The sequence below is a fragment of the Papaver somniferum genome, chromosome 2 (assembly GCF_003573695.1).
Source record: "Papaver somniferum cultivar HN1 chromosome 2, ASM357369v1, whole genome shotgun sequence".
In the NCBI taxonomy this organism is placed as follows: domain Eukaryota; kingdom Viridiplantae; phylum Streptophyta; class Magnoliopsida; order Ranunculales; family Papaveraceae; genus Papaver; species Papaver somniferum.
The window spans coordinates 30,735,378-30,761,646 of NC_039359.1; the positions used below are offsets into that span (position 1 = coordinate 30,735,378).

Sequence of the window (26,269 nt, forward strand, 5' to 3'; positions counted from 1 at the left end):
TAGAATTCACATTACTTACATTTTTACAAATGTCAACAACCATGGGAGTGTAAATATCTGAATGTAACCAATAACAGTACAACAAAGTTGAGGAGGGCATTGGAATTGGCATTTTAAATGGTCTTTTACCAAAAAAACTTTTTTTTTTGCCAAATGTTCTACAAAAGAACCAAGGAAATTTTTTCTATACTCAGCAGCTTAGCAGGAGGATATTGGAAGCTCTGCCATTCTTTCGAATGTGCCATACTATAAATGAGAACAGATCAAATTTGCTCTTCGTTTTTTATCCAGAGATGAGATTCGGCCGAGTATAACTGAGACTCGATGTGTGGAGTGGGCTCATAACAACCTTAAAATATTGTCACATGCAAGTTGCAACCAAAGCCTCAGATTCTTGACTAGATTTTTCATTATTAACGGTACTTCGACAAGGTTTTGGAAAAAGTTTTATCACCATGAATGCATCCTCCGAAAAATTTTGGACCTAAATTGATCAATAACCACTCCAGGAAGTTTATGTGAAGGTGTTCCAGGGATCATGGTGCTTACTTCCTGTTGGAATCTTCCAATAATGAACAACACGTTAGATGTATCAAAATTAATATGTAAAGAACTGAATCAAAATAACTCTACTGAAACAACTTGATGAGGGCAGAATCACAGGTTCAACAAGTTGCCTTTAACACATTAGTTCGCGGGTATACTCGAGATGAGTAATACTAAACCCCTCACAGTGAAGATGTGTCCAGGATAAGACTGCCCGGTATAACTTGAGTTAGCACAATGCAAGTTACCCACTCTTGAAATCAGCAACGGGATGGAAGTAAGACGTCGCACAAAGACAAAACAAGAAGAAAAGAAGACAGAAAATAAGCAGCTTCTTATAGGTTGTGGAAAACAATTTCGAGTTATATTTATAGGAGATGGTTTCTTGAAAATCAAGTTAGGTTTAGGTTTTCTGATAAAACAAGTTTTCTTGTAAAACAATTAAAATTGGAAAAGGAATTCTCCCATAAATAAAACTCTTAAAAAAAATATTTTTGGAATTAATTTCCTAAAGAAAAACTTACAAAAATAAATTCTAGAAGACACGGGATTTGGTGCATGGTATACGCGCATATGCATGGGTCAAAACATGTATATTTCGGCCCACATATATTCATAAATAAATGATTATATAGTGGAATTCCTCTTTAGTTCCACTATGTGGGAGTGAGACTAAAGGATCATTTAATTCACTCGAAAAAAATGAGTAAGTATTTTTAAACCATTAGGTCATTAGATCAAACCACACCAAGACCATAACATCTTTTATTAAAACTCATTTTCTCTAACACTTCCCATCCAAGGGCAGCCATTTTTATTTCAGAAGACAATAAAACCGATAACACTCAAACAACAGAAATAAGACTCAAATGCACTCAAACAAAAAATCACTAACCATTCAAATGACAAAATTTGAGAGATGAAATACAAATATATGTACATATATTAACTTGTGCCGTGTTTTTTTAATTTCTTATTTTCACTTAGTAAATGAACAACAAGAGCTATAAGGAGTCCAAACAAAGTTGATCCTATAATGAAACCAGAAGGAGCACCAAATGGATACCGCAGCCACGGACTCGTTTCATTTGTGGGACTTGTTGCCTTATTCTCAATTGAAGATTCTTCCTCATCGTAATTCTGCATTTCTTCACCTCGAAGTTGTTGTTGTTCCCTGTTTTCTTCTTTTTCTTCTACAAGTTGTTGTTCATGTTCAAGTATTAAGGGTTCTTCTTCTGGTTCCACAGGTGCAATCGAAGTATCCTCTACAAAATCTTCTTGCTTAACTATCTCTTCAATGAGTTCTTCTTCTTTTTCATTACAACTAGTTTCATCGTGAATTTCTTCAACTTCCTTCTCTTTTACAGATGCGGTTTCAAGTTCAGGAATTCTCTCATTCTCTGTTGGTTCTTGTACTACTTCACCGGGAGCTTCTTCATCTTGGGTTTCAGTCCTTTCCGTTTCTTGATTTTCTTGAATCACCATTTCAGGAATTTCTTCAATATTACTACTCATTTTCTCTGTTTCTATTGCTGGCATGTCTAGTGATTCTAATTCTGTTTTTTCTGATTCATTCTCTTGAACCGCAACAGCTTCTTCAACAACCTTTTCCTCTTCTTGTTCTTCTGCAACATCCGTTACTTCTTCAATGGCAACCCCTTGGATTCCTTTCTTCAATTTCGGCATAAAAATCGATAAAATAGTTTCTTCCTGATTGAACCTTGCTTTGATTTTGTTTAGTTTTACACCGTTTGGTATTCTAAAAGCTTTCTTGAATCCGGTAATCTCTGCTTCTTTTTTGTACATTGTCCATCTCACCATCACCATTTCTTGAATTGTTTTATCTCCACTTATGGATATTAGAGTCCCATCTTCATTTATATCAATCTTTATTCTTTCTCTTCTGTATCCTTGGAGATGAGCAGTAAGAATGAACATGGATTCGGTTTCTGAAGATACGAAAACAGGGCCATTGCCATCTTTCGTAATTCTAAGATTGGATGTGGTAAAATTACCATCATCTTTCGTTTTGGTGATTTTGAGTCCTATTTCCAACTCCATATTGCGAATTTGTTTCGTACTTTTTGTAAAGGTTTAGTAGAGATAATTGTGGATGGGGAATCGTGATGTGTTTAAAGGAAACAATGTTGTGGAAAGATGAAGAGAATCAAAAATTTCTTGTCATTGCGGCAACGCAGATATGGGGGATAAAGTTGCATTAGCCGGTGCTTTCTTGGGATTGCTTTGCTAGCAAGCCAAAGTACTCACTTTTTTGACTTAGATTTAGCTTAAGTCGACAGTTATTACAGTTAGTGGTTTCCCATATAGGTAAGCAGTGCTGCAGTGAAATGTCGGGAGAACCTCACTGGTGGCTTTGATAATCTTAGTTGTGATTCTAAGGAGCAGGGACAATCTTTAACCGCAAATTGAACATTGTTTTCTGCAAATTGATATGTGATCAAACTCCATGTCTAATTACCATGATCGAGGTTTCTTGACAACAGCTATAAATCACCGAACTCCATGCAACAAGGGCAGAGCCGTTCCAGAGTTAGCTATTTTGCATGCCATTTTAGAGACCCTGGATACAAAGATCTGGAACTTTGATCCCGGTTTGAGGGAAACCAAAATGCTGTACATAGCAATTTCCAAAGATGTTCAGGAGGTAGGACTCAGTCAGTCACTAGGACCAGGCGTAGGCGTGTAGTAGAATAAATGTAATAGAATCCTCCAAGGCCCAAGCCTTGTACAGATGAACTTGACATGAAGTATTCTTGCTTGGAAGGACAAGCAAGAAGAGAAATTTTAATTGTCAAAATACTTAAATTCCTTCCAAACTTCTGGTTAAGATTTTCTTTTCCTGGAAGTTTTGAAGTTCTTTTGCTAAGAGCTTATCGATGCGCTTGTTTTCTAAATATCAATGAGCGGAAATAAAACATTTTAAGAAATGTTTCTATTTTTAGGAATTTAATTTATATCTAAATACAAAGAGTTTGATTTGTTATCAGAAAATCTGAATAGTAGTTTTCTTTTGCTAAGAGCTTTATAAGACGTTAAATGTTGGATTTATCACAAAAATGTATACTAACCTTTATCAGACATAAATGTTGGATTTATCATAAAAATGATTAGTATACAAATGAATACAGGAAGCCAAGGATGTTGCAGTTGTTGCAATAGGTGATGATATAATTTTATTCTTTGATTGTAATAATGTTTGTGTGAGTTCTGCAGGTTTCGATCAGAATGGTGGTAGATTCGGGTGCATCTTACCATGCTACTCCTATAGAATATGTGTTTGCTTCCTACAAGGCTGGTGACTTTGGCTCAATCAAATGGGAAACAAAGGTGTTCCGAAAATTGTAGGAATGGGTCGGTGATGTGAAAGTTAAGAACAGTATTGGTTACACATTGGTTCTCAAAAGTGTGCAACATATACCAGGTTTTCATTTGAATCTAATCTCACTTAGAGTATTAGATGACGAAGGATCACCATCTCTTTAGTCGATAGACAATGGAAGCTAACCAAGGGCTCCATGGTCATTGCAAGAGGCAAGTACGTTATACAAAACTCAAATGAATATGATGGGTGAATTGAGTGTTGTTGACGAAGATTCAACTTCCGAGATGGGGTGTAGGAGACTTGGTCATCTTAGTGAGAAGGGAATTCAAATCCTCACCAAAAGAAAAGTCTTGCCAAACGTGAAAAGTATACAATTGGATAAGTGTACTCATTGTTTATTTAGTAAACAAACTTGAGTTTCCTTTCGTAAGGCTTTTTCTAGGCATAATTCAAGTATTTTGGATTTTATTCATTATGATGTATGTGGATCTGTAAGGGTCCAAACACTTGGCGATGTTATTTATTTTGTTACTTTTATAGATGATGCTTTAAGGAAAGTTTGGTCATATGCAATCATGATCAAGGATGATGTTGTTCCTATGTTCAAGATGTTTAAAAACATGGTGGAAAGAGAAACATATAGAACCTTGAAGTGCCTACATTCCGATAAGGGCGCAGAATATATTGGACCACTTGAAGTGTATTTCAAGAGTATGGATACATAAACAATCAATTAACAATACCCCACAACATATAGGTGTTGCAAAGAGGATGAACCTTACTATTCTCGAATTACAGTGCATGTTATCTCGTTCCAAGTTGGAAGAAGTATTTCTTGGATGTTGTTGTTTACTTGATCAATCAGTCTTCTTCAAGACCGCTAGATGGTGTGTCTAAGAAGGTATATATGGAGATATAAAGAACCTACTTATGATCACATGAGAGTGTTTGGTTGCATGGTATTTATCAATATCCATAAATATCAGAGTTCAAAGCTTATTGGTGACAAAGCGAAGTAGTTTGTGTTCCTATGTTATCAGAATGAGAAGTTTGGTTATAAATTTTGGGACCCAGTCATAGAAAGGGTATCATAAGAAGAGATGGGTGTTCCTTGAAAATCGGGTTATTGAAGACTTTGAAAAGATTGAGATTCCAAGCTTCGAGACTATATGATCTTCTATCCAAATCCGGTTATTTCTTCTCCCGAACAACATGTCAACGGTGTTGATGGTAATGCAAACGAAGAACACAATCATGAGATAAATCTTAGAAGGATCCTCCATTAGGTAATGGTGAGAAAGAAGTAAAACATGAACTAGATCGTTGAGTTAAGAAGATCCAACACTCTCATGATACCGTCAACAAAGTATCACTACACGAATATGTGACGCTTAAAGATGCAGGTGAACCAGGAACCTTCTGAGGAGGCTCTTAGTGTTCCTCAAAGTGGGAAGTGGTTGAAATCCATCAAAGAAGAGGTGTGTTCTTTAGAAGAGAACAACACTTATGAGTGGATAAACAAATAACTAAATTTTTTTGAAGAACAAGTGGGTGTGTGAAATCAAGACTAAAGAGGCAACTTACAACCAAGATACAAACTACGCTTGGTTGTGAAGGATTTTGTGGAAAGTAAAGGTGTTGACTTTAAAGAGATCTTCACACTAGTGGTTAAATTTTATTTTATACCGGTGGTCTTGACATTAGCAACTAGTATGGACTTTGATATTGAACAATAAAGTGTCAAGGAAGCATTCCTTCATGGTAAGTTAGAGAAAGATATTATGTGGCATAAACTGAAGGTTTTGAAGTCAAAGGAACGGAACACATGGTGTGCATGCTTAAAAAAATCTATATGGGCATAAGCAAGCTCCTATAAGATGGTACAAGAAGTTTGAAACGCTCATGAAAGAACATGGGTATAAAAGGACATCTTCAGATCATCGTGTGTTTGTTCGAAAATTTGTTGATCGTACTTTTCCTTATTCTTTGGCTTTATGTTGATTATATGTTGGTTTATAGGAAAGATTTAAAAACATTGACTGGTTGAAGACAGATTTGAGAAGTCTTTTGCTAAGACATGAAAACAAAAAAGTTATGGCTATCACATAAAGGTATATTGAAAAGGTATTGCAAAGGTTCAATATGAATAAGGAGGAGCCGTAAAATTTTCTATTTGGGAAATTTTAAATTAACTCCTGATCAATGTCATATGCATCTGCAGTTGGTAGTTTGGTGTATTCCATGGTGTGTCCATAGGACGGATATAGCTTATGTAGTTGAAATGCAAGCATCTTCGTAGCTAATGTACTATGTAATCTAAGATGTACCTCTGATATGTGCTTGTGTTATAATGGTGATAAGTTATAGTTAGTGGTTTACACAAATTCATATTTGGCAGGTGCTTAAGACATACTGAAGTCGACGCTCGATTACTTCTTTACCTATTAGGGGAAGTTGTGTCTTGGCAGAGATGCCAACATATACCACACTCCTTGAGACAAGTATTGGTTTCATACTATTTCTCAAAAATGCCAACATATACCATATTTCTGTTTGAATCTAATATCATTGGAAGTGTTAGATGAGGAAGGGCAGACCAATTCTTTAGTCAGTGGATAATGGAAGCTAACCAAGGGCTCCACAGTCATTGCAAGAGGCAAGAAGTGTGGAACGTTTAAACAAAACTCAAGTGAAGTTGATGAAAGGTGAGTTGAATGTTGTTGAAAAATATTCAGCTTCCGAGGTGGGGCATACATGACTTGGTTATTTCAGTGAGAACAAAATCTAAATCCTTACCAAAAGACAAGTCTTTCGAATGTGAAAAGTACACAATTTGGTAGGTGCCCTCATTTTTTAGTCAGTAAACAAATGAGAGAGTCCTTTCATAAGGCTCTAGCAAATCATAATTCTAGTATCTTGGATCTTGTTAATTCTAATGAGTGTGATCCTTTAAGGGTCAAAACACTTGGAGGTGTTGTTTATTTTGTTACTTTTATGGATGATGCTTCAATGAAGGTTTGGTCACATGCAAGACCAAGGATGATGTGTTTCTTGTGTTCAAAATATTTCACAACATGGTGGAAAGAGAAACAGGTGGAACCTTGAAGTGCCTTCATTCTGAATACTTAGGAGAATACGTTAAGCTACTTGAAGTGTATCGCAGAGCATGGGTATACGTCATGAACAATTAGTTCTAAAAACTCTAAAACATATGGTGTTGCAAAGAGGATGAATCGCACTATTCTCGAGAGAATTATAGTGCATGTTATCTCCTTTTATTTCTGGGATGAAATGATAAATATTGTTGTTTACCTGATCAATCGATCTCCTTGAAGACCGCTAGATGGTGAAGTATAGAAGAAGGTATACAGATATAAAGAGCCTACTTATGGTCACTTGGGTTTGTTGCATGTAATTTGTTCATATCCCTAGAGATCATAATTCAAAGCTTGATGACAAAGTGAATAAGTGTGTGTTCAGGTTACAAAATGAAAAATTTAGCTATAGATTTTGGGATCAGTTTATACGAAGGATATAAGAAGCACTAATGCAGTATCCTTGAAAATCAGACTATTGAAGACTTCGAAATGATTGAGATGCCAAAGCTTCTAGATAATATGATCTTGGATCCAAATCCAGTTGTTTCTCTTAAACAACATGATGATGGTGTTGATGGTAAAGCATAAGAAGACAAAAAATTATGAGATGAAGATCACGAGGATGCTCCAATAGGTAAAGGTGAGAAAGATGTGGAACATGAACCAGATCGCTGAGTTAAGAAGATCCAACGGGCGCAGGATACAATCAACAAAGAATCATTACACGAATATGCGATGCTTACCGAAGCATGTGAACCAAAACCTTCCGAGGAGTCTCTTAATGTTCCAGGATTCTGAAAGGTACTTCTAATACGTGTTTGTGTTATGGTGGTGATAAATCATAGTTAATGGGTTATACATATTCAAATTTGGATTATGCGTAAGACATTCTGAAGTAAACTTAAGTTTACTTATTTACCTAACTATTTAGGGAAGTTGTTTCTTGGAATCCAAATTGAAAATTTATGTAGCGTTGTCTACTACAACACAAAAATACATAACAATTACCAAGAGTTGCAAAAAGATGATATGGATGAAGAGTTTGATGCATAACTCTCCTTAAAATAATAAAAATACATATTATTTACTGTGATAACTATAATGCACTCATATAGCAAGTATTCGAGTATCAACTCGATATCGTATCAATGAATACAATAAGTTATTGGTAATAAAGTCTTGCATATTGAGGAGATCCATACGGATGATGATGGTTTTGACATGATAACAAATTTATTACCGAAATACAAGCATGTACGTTTTTGTAGCAGGGCGTCTTGGTGATGACAGGTGAGAGGTTTTTGGTTTATCCCTTCTTATATCCCAATAGTCTAGCCATCCCTTACCCGACAAAACATAATAGTAGATATGTTAGGTTATACTGGTTTTGACTTTTGAGGAAACAAAAGAAAAATGGGGTCGTAAAAAACCAAGAGAAAGTTAGCTTTTATAGCCGCAAGAAAAAGAGTGTAGTAGAAAAAAAAACGATTGATAAAAGTTTGAGGGAAGAAGACGATTATTTCTAAGGGAGTATTTGGCAAGATCATGGTGACGTTAATCCATCAAGTTAAATTGTTTCTTCTTCTGTCTGAGCTTGGAGATTTTTAGGATTTATTCAAACTCTAGTAGTAAGTATTTTTACTCTAGCTCCTGTTGATGATAACTCGCCTATTGGATATGAATTGTTAATCCATTATTATTGATGAAAAAGAGGGCATCGTTATCCAAGTAATATATGCATCTTTAAATAGTGTGAACAGTGAAAAATCCAGAACAATAACTTAGTAGGGACATTAATTATAATTTTTTTTTGAAGAACATAACTTAGAATGCAACAAGAAAAAATCACATACAAAAATATAAAAATAAGTTAAAATACACAAGGCCGAGCAAAGTGTACGATATTAAATTAAACATTCAAGGAGCCAATTTCCATTTTTCTGTAAAATGGTGATTGGGATATATTAAATCTCCGTAATTTTAGATATGTTTTCAAATCTTACGGCTAAAATGGTTATACAATGGAATTATATCTGAACTATACAAAAACATACATTTATAACATATGGATATTTTTTTATTTTCAAAATTTTATGTGAGACGAGGATAGTTATATTCTATATATTAGAGTATTTACGGGGGTTCATATAATTTCGAAAAATTGTGGGCGCCTAACTCCAAAGACACCCCTTTGGATTCGTCTATGAGAATGAACCTTAGTTCCCAATTTTGAGAAAATTTATTGTAACCCATTATTCAATCATAATGGAAATTTGCTCGTGATGTTTTTAGTATTTTTGTTAAAGAGGTGTTTTCCATATAAAAATTTGTCTTGTTGTGTTTATATATCTACATTTCTTCGAATTCTATGTATCCCACATTGTTGTTAATTACTTTCATATTGGGCTTCGCATCTCATATTTATAAGTCTTTCCCAACACTATCTGTAACCATTTACTGGAATATTAAAAAAAAAATCATTTGTGTTTAGTCCACATTACTAGTATGGAAAATTAAGATACAAGGAGACATACCACATAAGCTAGTGTGTTGACCAAACCGGGGCGTATCTCGCATCCAAGTTATCCACTACTGGTGGTGATAGATGCCAAGACGAATAACCTAATTTTCATTTTCAGAGGATTCGATGATTCACAACTGTGGATCTGGTGAAGAAGTAAGAAGAAAATAGGTTTTCGATGATGATGATTGTTTTCTTCTCTACTACACTAACCAACCTACTCTAATCTTTTTTAGAGAAACCTATTAGTACCAAATTTACCTTCTAAACAACATATCTCTTGACTAGATGGGGCACAAGGAATTAGTATGTAATGTAGTAATATATCAAAAAACGTATAATGCTTGCATATAAAACTTTCCTACTTAAATTCAATTTACCATCGAGGTAATTAACCAAGAGAAAATTGAGAATATCAGTGGGAGTAGAAGCTTCAACCGTTCTAATCAGTCCAAGATTGTTCCCCAATTCCGATTTTTTGTCATATGTGAATGTTGTCTTATAGAAGTTTCGCGCTTGATAGTAAGAGATTTTACTAATTTGTGTTTTTACTACATTATTTATACAAGTGAAAAGATATAATCTTCACTGTTTGCAAAAAAAGAAGATTATACGTGATTTGAAGGAAACGTTTGAACTAAGAGGCAATGCAGCTTCCTGCAAAATAAAATTACATCTTAAAACAATTAAAAGAAAAAAGAACATGAAATGCAATACCTAATTAGAGACAAAAAAACCTTAATTTAGCACCTTAAAACATCTGTCAAACATTAGTAGGCTCTATCCTATGGTATTGGCAACGGGTTGTTTATCAAATACATGTTTCTTTTAAATCACGATAAGATTTACCGGTTCCATTATCTAAAAAAGTTTGGATATGACTCGTTCTCTCATATCAACTTTATATAGTATTAAGAAACTTTTAAATAAAGTTGCCCAACTAATTTAAATGTGGAAAAGAAGAAGTTACTTTTAACAAAAAAGTTACTTGATCTAAATGTGGGGAACAATTTATTTTTTTTAGTTAAAAAGTTACTTAATTGCCTAGGCGTTTCTTGATTTGTACTCCAAATAACCAACTCTGGTATTTTTATCCTCTCCAATCCTAGTGGTTATTATCTTAAAACAAATTATCAAAAGAATAAATATGTTAGAGATAATTAATCCAATAAACAAATGAATATTAAACAAAAAAACAAAAAAAAACAATGAATTTTGTAAGCAAATTAGTAAGTAATAGTGATGCTCTTATGGGTGTAGTTCAAGTAATATAAGTTTGAACCCGACGAACTATGTTGTAAGAAAGACTCGGTCTGAAAAACAAATATAAAATTCGAAGAATCCTCAGTAGGTTGACCAATGAATATCCAAAGTTGTGTCGCCAACCCTGTATAACATTCGCAATCGTTTTGTGTCAATTCGAGACTTCCTTTATGAGAAACACTGATTATGCTCAATGTTTTCTTGATGATGTTTTCAAGACTGTTAATGCAGTTAGGTCTTACTGAGAAGTACTTTTTAATTAAAAGATTTTGGAATAGGTATTACGCTCTCTTCCTCACAAATATGACCATGTTATTGCTGCCATTGAAGAGTCAAAGATCTTCCTATATATACTCTTAATGAGCTTATTGATTTTATTCAAACACTTGAGAATATATTAAACAGGTTGCAAAGAAAGGTATTAAAAACTAGTCTTGTTCATATTTGTAAAGAACTATTTATGTTAATGACGGATATTATTTCACTGCATTATTACTATTGTAAGAGATTCGGCCATATTGAGAAATATTATCGTGACAAACAAAGAGAGGAGAATGCACAATTCTGTATGGAAACAACAGATGATGAAAAAGAAATAAGTTTGATGTACAAAAATATAACATATGATGATGACGATGATGATTATGATAATAATGGTAACATAAGATAACAGTAAATAACAACCAAATTCAGGTAACTCAAAGATTTTCCAAGTATACAATCCGCCATTACTATACATTCATATCCACCAATTTCGGGCAACGTACACTTCAAAATAGGTTTGACGCTGTTAGAGCACTGCTCGGGTCGAACTCGCAAGTTTTTGCTGTCTCAAGCATGTTGTCAATGTTAGTTGCACAAAACTATATCTTGATTTCTAGTCTACTAAATTCAAGTCGCGGATTGGGAATAACTCTCAAAGACTAAAGAACAAACGAAAAAATTTGCGGATTGGGAATAACTTCATCAACAAGAGGTATATACCATTCACATCAAAAATTCACATCAACAAGACTAACATATCTTAGTTATTCACAATATTTTCCATTCTATCTTATGAGACTATGTCGTATGATTTTAGTGACTTAATATTGCAAAGAAGAAATTTCGAGTTCAAGCTTATCTAGACAAAATATTTTTCAGTACTGCAATTTTCTACCTTTTTCTGTGATGAAGAAAATATAATTGAATGCTTGATTTTTCAGGAACCTGTCTCAACATGAAATTTTAGCAATCTTGTAGATAATAATACCATAGAAAATACGTAAAGGTTGCAATATGAAAAATATTATAGCTCATCACGCAAAGCACCATTTGAGACAAATAGTACACCTGTTACACAACAGTTCTTTATCCAGCAGGATTTTTATGAATAAGGTTCCAAGACTTGTGACTAGTGAGCCAAACTATCACCGAAGGAATTATGCTGGCATTTATCCTTGTTTTTACCTCTTCTTTTTGAACATGAAAAGTGATTATAGAATTTTTTGTCATCATGAAAAGAGACAAGATCAGAATCCTTACCTGATTGTCCGGAGGTAGGAGACAGTTTATCAATGAGATCCTTATATCCTGTAATGATCAAATTTATGTTATAAAATCAATGGATCGTTTCATTGATGAATAAATCAACTTTCTCAGAAGGTGTATAAGTATCCTTACAAACCCATATTTGTGACGGATTTTCTAAGTTCTTCCTTAACCGATTTTGCATACTACCTTTTTGACTTGTTCGAATATTTGTGGACCAAGCAGAACTTACATTCCTAGAAGCAAATTTTCTTGAATGTGTTTTCACCCCCAAGTGTTTTAGACATCCGAATATCAGTCACACCCATCAAAATTAAATCTAAGGTGTTTCGGAGTCTTCCAAACTGATAGTTTTCCAACCTCATTTTACACTTTCTTTGAACATGTCCTTTAGTGTTGCAATACAAGCACACTTTCTGAGTTTCAATGAAATCAGAATAGGTAGTTTTATCATACTCTTTTTGTGAAGAACTCTTTCTCCTTAGAGATACAGTTTTTTCTTGGTCTGATAAATTTAACTGATCATCTCTTGACAAAATACTAGTACATTGTGTATCGGTTTCTGAGAGCGATCTCGTCAGTTTATCATGAACACATAGTGTTCTTAATTTTTCTAACTCATCGCCTTTTTCAGAAGCTATGTTCATGGTAGTTTCTTTAGATTCATTAATGCAACGTGGAGTAGTGTTCTTACTCAACAATCGTTCGATCTCTAAGGCATTATCTTTAAGTCTAGCCTCAAGTAAAATAATTTTCACTTTCACCTCGGCATGTTCTTCAAGAAGAGTCCTTGTTCTAGAATCACGTTCGAAAATTATACCAATGAGATTATTGACTTTGTGCTTCAGCCGATTGACCTCAGAAGAATGAAATCCTACACAATTTAAAATTTCAGTACTTTCTTTGGCTGCTTCCCGTTTTATTTCTGAGTCAGACTCATCAGCAAGATAATAGGGATAACACTTATCAATAATTAAATGTTTCATGGAAACGGAGTGTTCATCTATATGAGAGTTTGAAAATTCAGAATCTTTTACAGAATCCATAACAATAGTTTCTTTTTAACTGGTGAGACGTTTATCAGAGATTTCGTCCCTGTCCATATAGCCAGATTGCATTTAATACAGACTTATTATGTCTTAAATGTCCGTGAACCTGATTATACCGTGAGAGTACTTGGACGATTCCAAAGATCAATATCCAGGAATCAATCAAGTTGTATCTAACAATTGTGATAGACTTATCTACTTGAATTTATTTTAACGTAAAACTTGTGATATTTGAATTATAAAGATAAACAATATAATGTGGAAAAGAAATAACACAGACACCGGATAAATTTTTAACGAGGAAACCGCAAATGCAGAAAAACCTTAGGACCTAGTCCAGACTTGAACACCAAACTGTATAAAGCCGGTGCAGACACTAGCCTACTATCAGAACTTCGGGCTGGAATGTAGTTGAGACCGAATTAAACTGTCACATCAGTTCAGTTACAGTCGCGATCCTTATGCCTCTTGAATCCCAGCAGGACTCCGCGCAATTGATTCCCTTAGCTGACGTTCTTTACAGCGTAAGAGTTGCTTCAACTTAATTGAAGATTTAAAACCAATCTGCCTCACACAGATAAGCCTATATGTGATTTCCGTTCTGATCAAAGATCAAGGTGAGGTAGGAAATCGATCGCATTAGACAAAGTCTAGCAAACCTCAAAATCCGGTCTTATGACTCCCGAAGAGAAGCCTATATTATTATTCACTTCACAAATATAAACTTGTGGAATCACAAAGTCTGAGACGAAGAAACTTTGTGATTTCTATCTATCTTGTTTGTTGGAGCAAAACTCAAAATTCAAAACAAGATCAAGATACACGAACTATAAAGATAACAATAGTTGGACCTGGCTTCACGAATCCTTAAGTGAAGTATTTTTAGTCGCTAAACTCTAGAAGGGTTTGAAGGAGAGGACAACTCTAGTTTACAAATAAGACACACAAGAATAGTGTCAGGGATTCAAATATCCCAGTTGTTTGAGGTTCTCTTTTTATAGACTTTCAAGATCAAGGTTTATTTATATTTAAGCTAAAGTAGCTTTAGAATCAAACAATCAACAATCACATTTAGATAAAAAGAACTTGACTTGAGATTAACTTAATATAATATACACTCTGGTTAGGATGAACCGTAACCGAACCGTATATAATGCTTGGTTCATAAAGTTAGTTGAAACTAGGCGATTGAACAATAAGCTTAACCATTTTCATATAACACTTTAAGACTTTTCTTAAGTCACAAATGTGATCAATCATGTCTAGATGTGTTCTTAGAGAGTTTTTCAAATATCGATTATCTCATAGAAATAATACTGATGCATCTAAAAATATTTGACAGGATAAGTACGTGTATTATACCTGTTCGTGAATATTCTTTTCATAGTACGTGTACCGGGTATGTGCATCCTTAAGACAAAAACAAGTTCAGGAACTCACAGATCTTTTATGGTATACGTACTATGCGTACCTTTCCGGTTTTGAAACCAACAGATTTTTTCCGGTTTGCATACTAGGTATACGTACCTTCCTGGTTCACGAGTGCACATACTTTTTATGGTACGGATACCTGGTACGCGTACCAAAAATTCGCTGCCGAACTATAGATGCGCTGGTACGTGTACTGAATACATGTACCAGGCTCTGGACATATAACAGTTCTCCGAGTATGTGAACTAGTATGCTTACTGTCTTGTATCCACATCTACAGTAGTTTTATATATCTTTAATACTCAATATGAAACATTCCCGAATAATATCAATGATACATATCACTGTTCCAGGCTATTTTCAAATTATTAAATCTTGAATCAAAATTTTGGTTATGAGCAATAAATTGTTCTTAACCAAATTCATCAAGTATGAACAAATTTTCTTAAGATTAACATATTTCGAGAACAATATTCAAGATAAACTTGACTCGAAATTTCTATTATGCATGTACTTTCTAATTTAGTCATGCGACATAGTCCAATGGATAGAAAGGTGAAAACTTGAGAAAAAGGTGGTTCAATCTTCACTTACCTTTGTTAAATAAATTCTTCAGAGCTCCTATTGATCTTCTCATTCAAACGGAAAAAAGCAGTAATACCGGAATCTCAACAGAACACTTCTATCCTAATCTGAGACTTGACAAAATATAGACTAGAATTTGTTAGAGCATAACTCGGTTGAACTCACCAAGCGTTGGTATATCAAGTTGGATTGTCATATTTTAGTGTGTCGAAACTCATCTAAAGTCGCTTGACTAAATACTAGAGTCAACTTCGTTTAGGTTAGACTAGAAAGTCTAGGAATGTTGAGACATACAAGTATTACTCCGAAGACCTGAAGAATGTGAAGAAGTAACGAACTACAATTATGACATCGTCCTTCCATTTGAGGTTAGTAATATTGACTTGCACTGTTTCATTCCTAACGTATCTTTCAAGTCATGCTATATTGAAAACATAACTGCGAAGCTGCATATATTGTACATATTATATAATACTCAAGTGATGTGACATGATCATAATAGTATGATCATAGTATTAAGTAATTAGACTACGAAGTATAACACTTATCTTTTGAACTTCGTAGATATGACATCGACATAATCTTGTATATAGTGTTGTGATTATGTGAATGGGTTATGGTGAAGATTTCATCCTAGGAAACAATGTTTTACATTTTTTTTATATGAAGTACATTCATGAACTTGTTCGTGAATCGGAAGGAAAATCAATAGGCTTATTGGTCCAGCTATTCATTGCAAATATTTGGATGACCAATATATGTGAGATGGTAGAACCGATCTTAACTCAGGTTATGTATCTTGGTATAACTAATCACCATGCCTAGACTTATGAATTTGTATGGCCTGTTTTGATAGTTGGTGTAACCGATCCTAAGTAATCACCATGTGATGGTATGATCGATCCTTGTAATTAGTGTGACCGATCCTAGTAATTGGTGTGACCGACCATGAGTGTTGTGTGAGCGATCCTTGTAATTGGCGTAACTGGTTCTGGTAACTGGTGTGACCGATCACAAGTAATACCATGTGTATATAGAACCGATACTTGTAACTGGTGTAACCGATCCTAGTGACTGGTATGGCCGATCACAAGTTTTACCATATTTAGGTATAATCGATACTAGTGATTGAACCCATGCATGTGATTTGGTATGATCATTCACATAGTTGTCTTGGAATACAGGCAAAACAATTCTAAACTTGTTTGGAAGTGTGGTATAACCGATTCCAAGAATGCAAACCCATGTAAATATGAAATATGGATTTGAAGTGAAAAAGATGTCAACATACTTTGAACACGAGGAGTAACTCTTATCTTTTGTTGTTCAAATATATTCCTTGGTACTCAAGATGATCTTGTGCCGAAATAAATTAAGAATCTTTTAATTAAGGTTTTTGGTTTTATATGATTTAATTACCAGCAATTAATGCATAGCTCTAGAGAATAAAGATTAATAATGTGTATTTACTAATTGGATATTTTCTATTTAGAGATTTCGGAAATATTGGACAAGCATCTATTGGAATTAGGAAAACTGAATTTTGTCGTTCATTGCATATCTTGAGAATATCTTCGGTTTTGGAAATTCCTTGGTCCAAAATTCCTTGGTGTCCAAATATCCTTTGTCTATAAATACCTAAGTCTGCATTTCTAGCAAACTATCCTAAGAGCCAGGCAAACTTCATTTCTTGTTGTTTCTGGTGGAGCCGTCTATTCGGAGAGGAAAGTATCCTAATTAGGTGAAATATCTTACGACCGCTCGTTTAAAGACTTCTATGGGATCAAGAAGCTCTACGAGTACCGTTGGTGGGAAACTAGATAATTGCAGTGTTATTAGTTTTCGATTGCTTTGATTGACTAACGGTTGTTAAAACTTTGATTGCACCTAGTTTGTTTATGCTTTAGAATTTTCTCTTCTGATATAAGATTCACTCAAACTAGATCAGAGTATCGACGGGATCTTTAGAAATGTTGGTAGATCTAAAGACATCTTGTGATAATCCATTGTTAACAGACTCCATTCTGTGCGTGATTGATCACAAGAGATTCAAGTGGTGTTGTGCAGGTTTGGAGGATAAAAGAAGATTTGAAGACGAAAAATATTTCTTATTAGTTTTCATATCTTGTGAACTATGTGCACAAACCTTGATCGGATGGGATCCAACTAGTATTTGTTTATTTTTATAGATCAGATTGATTAGTTGCGTGAGATCGGCATTCTCTATATTTATCTTTGGGATTTATATTGATTGAGTGCGAATCTATACTTGAAAATTTCGGTAGTTAAAGTTAGATTGATCTAACCAGACAAAGGAACTTATTATATTAAACATAAGAACCTTTGTCAACGACTCATCTAAATCTTGTAGCAAGATTGATTAGAGTGGATACCAAACATATTCTTCCTTTGCTGTTTGGAATACGATCCAAAGGACTTGCTATTCACGTGCGTAACTCTAGAAGTTGAAGGCGAAGGGATACTGAAAAAACGAGGGTACCCAAATACACCACAATATTTTTGTTTCAACCTATAAGTCCTCTTACCAAGCGTGATCATCTACGGACAAAGTCGATACAATACAACAACTTCGGTATTCACACTTTGTGTGATCGTCTATGGGTACGAGATCGAGACAATACGACAACAAGATAACCTGTGTGATTGACTATGGATACCAGATCGAGATGATACGAAAATCAAAGTGTGCTACTTGATAATAGGTTCGGTAATAATCAAACTCTGTAGAATCACCATCAAGTATAACAGAGTTAACATATGTGTATTTTACTTTATTATAATAATAATTAAAATGCGGAAATCAAAGTAAAGACACAGGAAGATTTTGTTAACGAGGAAACCGCAAATGCGGAAAAACCCCGGGACCTAGTCCAGTTTGGAATACTCTGATAATTAATCCTTTATACAAAATCTAATCCAACTTTGTATAGTTGAGACCAAGCAGACTACCCCTAGCTACTTAGTTCCCTCAGTATCCCTGCGCCTTCGACTTCTAGAAGAACGCACGTGAATAGCAAGTCCTTCGGATCGTATTCCAAACATCAAAGGAAGAATCTGTTTGGTAACCACTCTCATCAATCTTTTCCACAAGATATAGATGAGTTGTTGATAAAGGATCTTCCGGTTAATGTAATAAACTCATTTGTCTGGTTAGATCTATCTAACTTTAACTACCGAAACAGTCAAGTATAGATTCACACTCAATCAAAATAAATCTGAAAGAGATATATTGAGAATGATGATCTCACGCAACTAATCAATCGAATAAATATGATTCTAGTTGGATCCCAGCCGATTAAGGTTTGTGTACACAATTCACAAGATACGAAAACCAATAAGAAATCTTCTTCGTCTTCAAAATCTTCTTTAATCTTCAATAACCTGCACAACACCAATTGAATCTCTTGTGATCAATCGCGCAATGAACGAAGTCTGTTACAATGGATTATCACAAGATGTCTTTAGATCTAACAACAGTTCTAAAGATCTCTTCGATCTAGTTTGAGTGAATCTTATATCAGAATAGAAGATTCTCAAGAATAAACAAACTAGGTGCAATCAAAGTTTCAACAACCGTTAGTCAATCAAACCAATCGAAAACTAATAACACTGTAATTATCTAGTTTCCCACCAACGGTACTCGTAGAGCTTCTTGATCCCACAGAAGTCTTTAAACGAGCGGTTGTAAGAGATTTCACCTAATTAGGATACTTTCCTCTCCGAATAGACGGCTCCACCATAAACAACAAGAAATGAAGTTTTCCTGACTCTTAGGATAGTTTGCTAGAAATGCAAACTTAGGTATTTATAGATCAAAGGATGTTTGGACACAAAGGAATTTCCAAAAAATCGAAAATATTCTCAAGATATGTAATGAATGGCAAAATTCGGTTTTCATAATTCCAATAAATGCTTGTCCAATATTTCTAAAATATCTCAATAGAAAATCTCTAATTAGTAAATGCACATTACTAATTTTTATTCTCTAGAGATATGCATTTTAATTGCTGGTAATTAAAGCATGTAAAACCAAAAACCTTAATTAAAAGATTCTTAATTTATTTCAGCACAGGATCACCTTGAGTACTAAGGAATATCTTTGAACAATAAATGATAAGAGTTATTGTATGTGTTTAAAGTATGTTGACATCTTTTTCACTGCAAATCCTTATTTCTTATTTACATGGATTTACATTCTTGGAATCGGTTATACCACACTTCCAAACAAGTTTACAATTGGTTCACATGTTTTCCAAGACAACTATGTGATTGATCAAATACCAAATCACATATATGGGTTCAATCGGTTCTACCAATCACTAGGATCGATTATACCTAATTATGGAAATACTTGTGATCGGTGACACCAATCACTAGGATCGGTTACAACATTTACAAGGATCGGTTCCATATACCCATGGTATTACTTGTGATCGGTCACACCAGTTACCAGGACCGGTTACACATACTCATGATCGGCCACACCAATTACTAGGTTCGGTCACACCAATTACAAGGATCAGTCATACCATCACATGGTGATTATTTAGGGTCGGTTACACCAATTAATAAAAACCAGGAATTGTGATTATTGCGCAACTTTAACTACTGCTAGTATCTGTACTCTATTGCTTTAATGCTGCCACCACCATCTGTATCGACACCAGCACCAGCCAAATTGGAGCATGAGTCATGACTTAAATTGTCACTGAAATTTAAAAGCAGCCTAAGATATTGCCACCGGTAAATCACTTACGTATACACTATGTACACATAAAATACTGTAGGGAATATCTCCATTTTTGAAAAGGGGAAAAGCGACTTATCTTCGCAAACACAGTGTCAACCACCAAGGTTCTAAAATGAACAAAAATACAATCCAAAAGCACAATCTTAAGATTGTTGGTATTGTACCTGACCCAGCAAGTGCTTATAAAAAATGCATGAGTGAAATGGGTGTGAAGGTGGACTAAATAAAGCATTCACTGTACCATGGTAGATTACACAGTATATTTGACAAGCAAAACACTAGCCAAACCATAACTACTAGGAAACAAAGACGTCTTGGCGGCATTGAAAACCAAATTAAGGAATTTTAGTATTCAATTGACTATCTAATCCAACAAGGAAAAACAACAGTCTAATCTAAATCAGCTACAACAAGACGTATCTTTTCATACTCTGAACTTAGATGTTCAATATCAAGTTTACCCATTCTAAAAAGCACCGTTTCCCTACACATTCAAACTAACTCCACATTATGAATCAATTAATATTATGGAATTAATCATGCCATTGATAGGAATCCACAAGCATATATACATGTACAAATACCGAAACTGTAAATCATACTTGGTGGAAGTAAAAAAAAAAAAAATACCCATGTCATCCATTAATAATTAATGAGACCTTAAAACAAAAGTAGATGATCAAGCCTGTCAATTTTTATTGGTTTTCACTTTATTTTGTCAGAATGACATATCTGGTGAGAAGATCATCCACACTAAAAACCAGCCATTACCCCCATTCCATTATCTCCAAATGATCCCCACAAAAATCTTGTCACAATATTAAGTGAAATTATTGCCTCTTATAATAGGACGATAAACTTATGAATATAGATAAATGATTAGCATGTTAAACAACACTATATTCATTGTACCGAGCTTGAACAAGAGACATAGGTCAGAATTTTATTAATTATTTATCCGCGACACATAACTTTGGAAATCCTTTCGGAAGGTTTTCTTCAAGCTCTCTCAAACTGGAATGGGCTTTATACATCGGGATCAGTTAGCACCCTCTAATGGAAAAGCATATAAGGACTACATCTAGATCAGTTATTATCCTGTAATGGAAAAGCATATAACGAATATCATTCTGATTTTAGATAGCCAAGATAGCTAGAGTAAAAGAACTACCTCTTTTCTGAAATAAAGTAGCAAGTCATTCGAGTACTCAAACATAAAAACTCTTTGATTGCAACTTCCTGCAAGATGAATGACATAAAAACCATTTGCATCATTTATTACAACTGGCATATTTAAGTTCCAGTAATGTGCATTATCACGATCTACAATACAATGCTCATATAGCAGTTCCCAATGCCAAAATTTTAAGCATAATAATGTGCCACTACAAAGAAAATAAAGTAATGACAAACATACCGAGCCACACCGTAGACCACGATACACAGTTCCGCATGAACCTGAGACAAACATAAAGAGTTTTAAATAGCAGATTGCTCTTTGAAGTTGCAAAATCCATTGAAATCTATTCTAAAAGAGTGATTAGCAATAGATAAAATATTAGTACCATGCCCCTATTTATTCATCGACTGACAAACCTTCTCTCTACCTATCAAATCTCTCCCCTGCATCACAAACAAAAAATTAGCCATATCATACACACTTCCCTCCAAACCTTCAAGGTAGTAGTCATTGAGATCTTCTAGTCATATTCATTTACAGCAAAAATCAAATCTTTAGCATTGATATACTGCAATAACCAATTTTATCAATTAAAACAAAATGAAAACATCTTTATCATCAATTTGACATTATCGCAGTAAAATCAGACAAATCATAGCTTGCATTTATATCTAATTGAAAAGGAAAAAACAATAAATCAAAACTAGGGTTTGGTTTATACCTTTGTTCTACATCTGACATTTGAAGAATAAAGAACCCCAAATTACTTAGAATTTAAGGAAAGAGTTAATGACTCTTCAGGTGGGTTTATGAAGAAATCTTCTGAAAAAAGAAAAGGTATTTTAGGGGGAAATCTCGTGCCAACAACACTAAAAGAACAGAGAAACGCGGATTAACTCTATTCCCCTCATGAGGTCAAAATTTTGTATCCCGTGGATGATTTGAGAACGAAAATATGTTATGGGTAATCCAGATCTATCTACTTAGAATCGGGTTAAAGATTTTGAAGGGGAAGAAAAAATATCTGAATCTAGGGTTTACTTCATAGAAGTGAAATAGAAAAAAGGAGAAGAAGCAGTTCATGTGCCGGTAATGAGGATACCTTATTCTTCGACGACGACAATGGAGGTTTGGTTCTGATATCGATGATAATGATGGTGGTTGTAGTAGAAAGAGGGGAAGTAGTGCGGAAGAACGGGAGAGAAAGAAGATAAAATGAGATGGAGAACGAGAGGCTGTTCCACGATAACAAATTGACCGAGTCAGCTTTACCGGGTATCTGAATGAGCTGAATAGTGAGTCATTCAAAAAGTGTGGGCAGCCACACTCGCGAGTCGCACGCGTACAACTCCAATGTGTTGCGAATCGTAACAAGAGCCAACAATTGCGAGTTGTAACAAAGATGAACTGTTGCAAAAGAATTGCAACTGAAATTCGCAACTGAAAATTCGCAACAGGGACTAAGCTGTTGCGGAATCTAGTTACTAATCCTTGAATTTGGTGTAGTGAATGCATTGTTTCCTAGGATGAAATCTTCACCATTACCCATTGACATAATCATAACAATATATACAAGATTATGTCGATGTTATATCTACGAAGTTCAAAAGATATGCATTATACTTCGTAATCTAATTCTCTACTATGATCATGTCACATCACTAGAGTATTATACAATATGTACAGTATATACAGCTTCACAGTTATGTTTTCAATATAGCACGACTTGAAAGATACGTTAGGAATGAAACAGTTCAAGTGAATATTACTAACCTTAAGAGAAAGGATGATGTCGTCATTGTAGTTCGCTACTTCTTCACATTCTTCAGGTCTTCAGAGTAATACTTGTATGTTTCAACATTCCTATACTTTCTAGTCTAACCTAAACAAAGTTGACTCCAGTATTTAATCAAGCGACTCTAGATGAGTTTTGATACTAAAATATGACAACCAAACTTGACATACCAACGCTTGGTGAGTTCCACCGAGCTATGCTCTAACAAATACTGAGGGAACTAAGTATCTAGAGGTAGTCTGCTTGGTCTCAACTATACGAAGTTGGTTTAGATTTTGTATAGCGGCTTAATTCTGAGAGTATTCAAAACTGGACTAGGTTCCGGGCTTTTTCTGCATCTACGGTTTCTTCGTTAGCAAAATCTTGGTGTGTCTTTTACTTTGATTTCCGCATTATAATTGTTTATTATAATAAAGCAAAATACACATATACGTTAACTCCGTAATACTTGATAGTGATCCTATAGAGTTTAGTTATTACCGAACTTATTACCAAGTAACACACTTTGTTGTAGTACTGTCTCGATCTTGTATCCGTAGTCAATCACACAGGTTATCTTGTTGTTGTATTGTCCCGATCTCGTATCCATAGACAATCACACGAAGTGTAAACCGAATTGTCGTATAGTTTCGACTTTGTCCACAGACGATCACATTCGGTAGAGGACTTATAGGTTGATAAATAAAAAATTGTGGTGTACTTGGGTACGCTCGTCTTTTAGAAAACAAGATATAGTTTTGACAACTAAATTTAACAATAAGCTTGAGATAATAACACATGTGAATTCGAACAATGCTCCAACCGAAAAAAAATTTCAAGTAAAACTTAGTGTCGTGGTGTTTATCTTCATTTCGTCCTATTATGTTTTTCTTTCCGCATCACTTATTGTTAGTTGCTTTGTTAGTGTGCTTGGCATCTCAGATTGTTGCGTCTCTCCCAACAATACCTGTAACCATTTACTGGAAATTAAGTGCGAAAGATTAACAACACCTACCGATTCCTCAAACTTAAGTGCGAAAGATTAACGGTGCCGAAGGTTGGAATGAAATGAATACACTGGTCTAAACTAAAGTGATTCCTCTAAGCAAAATCCACAGGTCATAGGTGTTTATAGAGTATTAAGTGCTCTCCAAGGTAGTATTGAGAAAACATGAACCTTAAATACTCAGCCGGAATTAACTAGATTTATTAATAATCATTAATATTTTGATTAATTGAACTTTTCAGCCATAAGCTTGCCACTAATACCTTCGCTAGTAGAACAAAACTATTCATTGTTAATTGAGAATAAAATAAAACGGAACATCCACTTTGATCTTTATCATCGTTACAACCTAAAGAAGAAAAGACTATGCACATGAACCCTGAACAATGTTCGTTCAAATCAAGCCATCACAAAGAAAGAAATGACAAGGCAGTAATTATTCTTTTTGGTCAGAAAACAAAAGTGCAAAACCCAAAATGCATTACACAAAACTTTGGCACACAAGATGCTGCTGCAAGACTTAAAATTTTCCAAAAGCCGGAATTACATACATATATTACCTGATCTAAAGTTGATTTCAGACGCATTTCTTAGGTAAACCAAAAAAATCAAAAAAACATCTCCCTGCCGCTCCAAATAAACACTAGAACAAGAAGAGTTCAGTATAGCATTAACCACATCACACAACTCATGAGAATAGGAACTTGAATTCCAATCAACCCCACCACCAGCTGCATAAACGCACAACCACACCAAACCAACAATTTATCAATCGGTTCTGTCTAGATTCCCAAAAATTGTTAAAGAAAAGAATAAAGGAAATGCAGACACAAGGGGTAAAAAGTATACCTGTCTGCCATGACCATGAGATGCTGGCAATGGCCGTATAACAGTAGCATCAGTCTCACCAGTAGGTAAAGGAATGGCCGGATTACTATTAATAAATGGCATACTACCACCTTTGCCGGGGAACTCCGACGGGATTGTTACCGGAGCATTTGCCGAATTTGGGGATGGAGCCAGCGAACTTGGCTGTGGAGAAAGAAAATGCCAGTGATGAGCTGGTGAAGACGAAACTATCCCACCGGATGTTGGTGATGGTGGTGGTAATGGTGAGATTTTTGGTGCAAGTAAATCTCCATTTTGTGGTGGTTTTGGATATACCCTTATTGGGAATTTCTCACTTTCTTCACAGCTTTTTAGAGACCCATTGTTGAATGCGAAGTAGAAGAAACCTGGGCGTGATGGATTCCACTGAAACACCAAAAAGTAAACAGTAAATTAGAAATTAAACAAAAAAAATATATAATAATAATAATAATAAAAGATTTTGCAGAATTTTGTTAGGTGCCCAAGATGAAGAATGAAGATAGTGGTTTGTACCATGTAAGAATCAGAGTTGGGTTCTGTGAGAAGAATAGCTTGAGAGAAGTTGCAGATATCAAAAGCATTTTTGTTCTGGAAAATGTAGAGCTTGTACTGATTTTTGTGTTTGAATACTATAAACAGATAAGACACAAAATTTGGTTAGTAACAACTAAAATCTACCACCAATCTTTAAAATCCAAAAAAAAAAAAAAAAAAGTTTCGATTTTTCTGTTTGTTGTATACTTACCAAGAGAATCTCCAATATGAACACTAGGATTTTTCCATTCTGTAGCTCCATCAACAAGTATAGTTTCTGAAATAGAGTGCTGAAACATGAAATTCAAAACAACTAGTAAACACAGTATGGTTGTAGAGCTTTCCATGATTTTTCTCTATCTTCTTACAGAAATGAGGGTTTTGAAGGAGAGGCTGCAAGTTTTAATCCTCCTTCTCTAGGTCTAGGGTAATTCTCTGAATTGAAGTTGAGAGTTAGAGAGAGAGACTGAGAGGGGTTATGGGACTGAACCTACAATGTCAGAGTTTGTTTTGGCTTTGCCTTTTGAGGGGCCTTGAGTGGATGACAGGTTAAATATGCGTTTAACATCTTTTTTATTTTTTTGGAGACTGTGTGTGTGTGTGTGCTTTTTTGTGGTTCAATAGAATTACAGACAGTTAAAGGTTAATTGATTCTTTTCATAATAATGAAAAGAATGAGTGATCAAAATAGAAGAAGATGGTAATGTGATCCATAAATGATTAGTATAGTGATAATTAGTTGTTGATGGTATCAAATACGGTAATGTG

The 26,269-nt window shown here is 34.6% G+C and overlaps 2 protein-coding genes and 1 long non-coding RNA gene across 4 annotated transcripts; all 3 read right to left on the reverse strand.

Moving 5' to 3' along the window:
* Positions 1–1,491: 1,491 nt before the first annotated feature.
* LOC113350803 lies at positions 1,492–2,607 on the reverse strand. The gene has a single exon (XM_026594922.1). The coding sequence runs from the start codon at positions 2,605–2,607 to the stop codon at positions 1,492–1,494; it is 1,116 nt and encodes a 371-aa protein (XP_026450707.1).
* Positions 2,608–20,756: 18,149 nt separating this feature from the next.
* LOC113347260 lies at positions 20,757–22,535 on the reverse strand. 2 transcript variants are annotated; one of them, XR_003358835.1, is made up of 5 exons: positions 22,039–22,535; positions 21,703–21,760; positions 21,555–21,595; positions 21,309–21,376; positions 20,757–21,235 (listed from the first exon to the last, which is right to left on the reverse strand). It is a non-coding gene; the product is annotated as an uncharacterized LOC113347260 (long non-coding RNA). The 2 variants fall into 2 exon arrangements; XR_003358834.1 differs by having other exon boundaries at positions 20,757–21,376.
* A 1,955-nt stretch (positions 22,536–24,490) lies between these two features.
* LOC113353098 lies at positions 24,491–26,035 on the reverse strand. Its single transcript, XM_026596810.1, has 4 exons — positions 25,713–26,035; positions 25,481–25,596; positions 24,947–25,351; positions 24,491–24,828 (listed from the first exon to the last, which is right to left on the reverse strand). The coding sequence occupies exons 1-4, from the start codon at positions 25,846–25,848 to the stop codon at positions 24,757–24,759; spliced, it is 729 nt and encodes a 242-aa protein (XP_026452595.1). The 5' UTR covers positions 25,849–26,035; the 3' UTR covers positions 24,491–24,756.
* Between the last annotated feature and the right edge of the window lie 234 nt (positions 26,036–26,269).

Bases quoted from the DNA above. Each gene is read 5' to 3' on its own strand.
- LOC113350803 (XM_026594922.1), bottom strand. From the start codon at position 2,607: ATGGAGTTGGAAATAGGACTCAAAATCACCAAAACGAAAGATGATGGT.
- LOC113353098 (XM_026596810.1), bottom strand. From the start codon at position 25,848: ATGGAAAGCTCTACAACCATACTGTGTTTACTAGTTGTTTTGAATTTC. The intron at 25,352-25,480 runs GTACAAACCACT...TTGGTGTTTCAG, and splicing joins CCAACTCTGATTCTTACATG to TGGAATCCATCACGCCCAGG. The intron at 24,829-24,946 runs GTATACTTTTTA...GCGTTTATGCAG, and splicing joins CTCATGGTCATGGCAGACAG to CTGGTGGTGGGGTTGATTGG.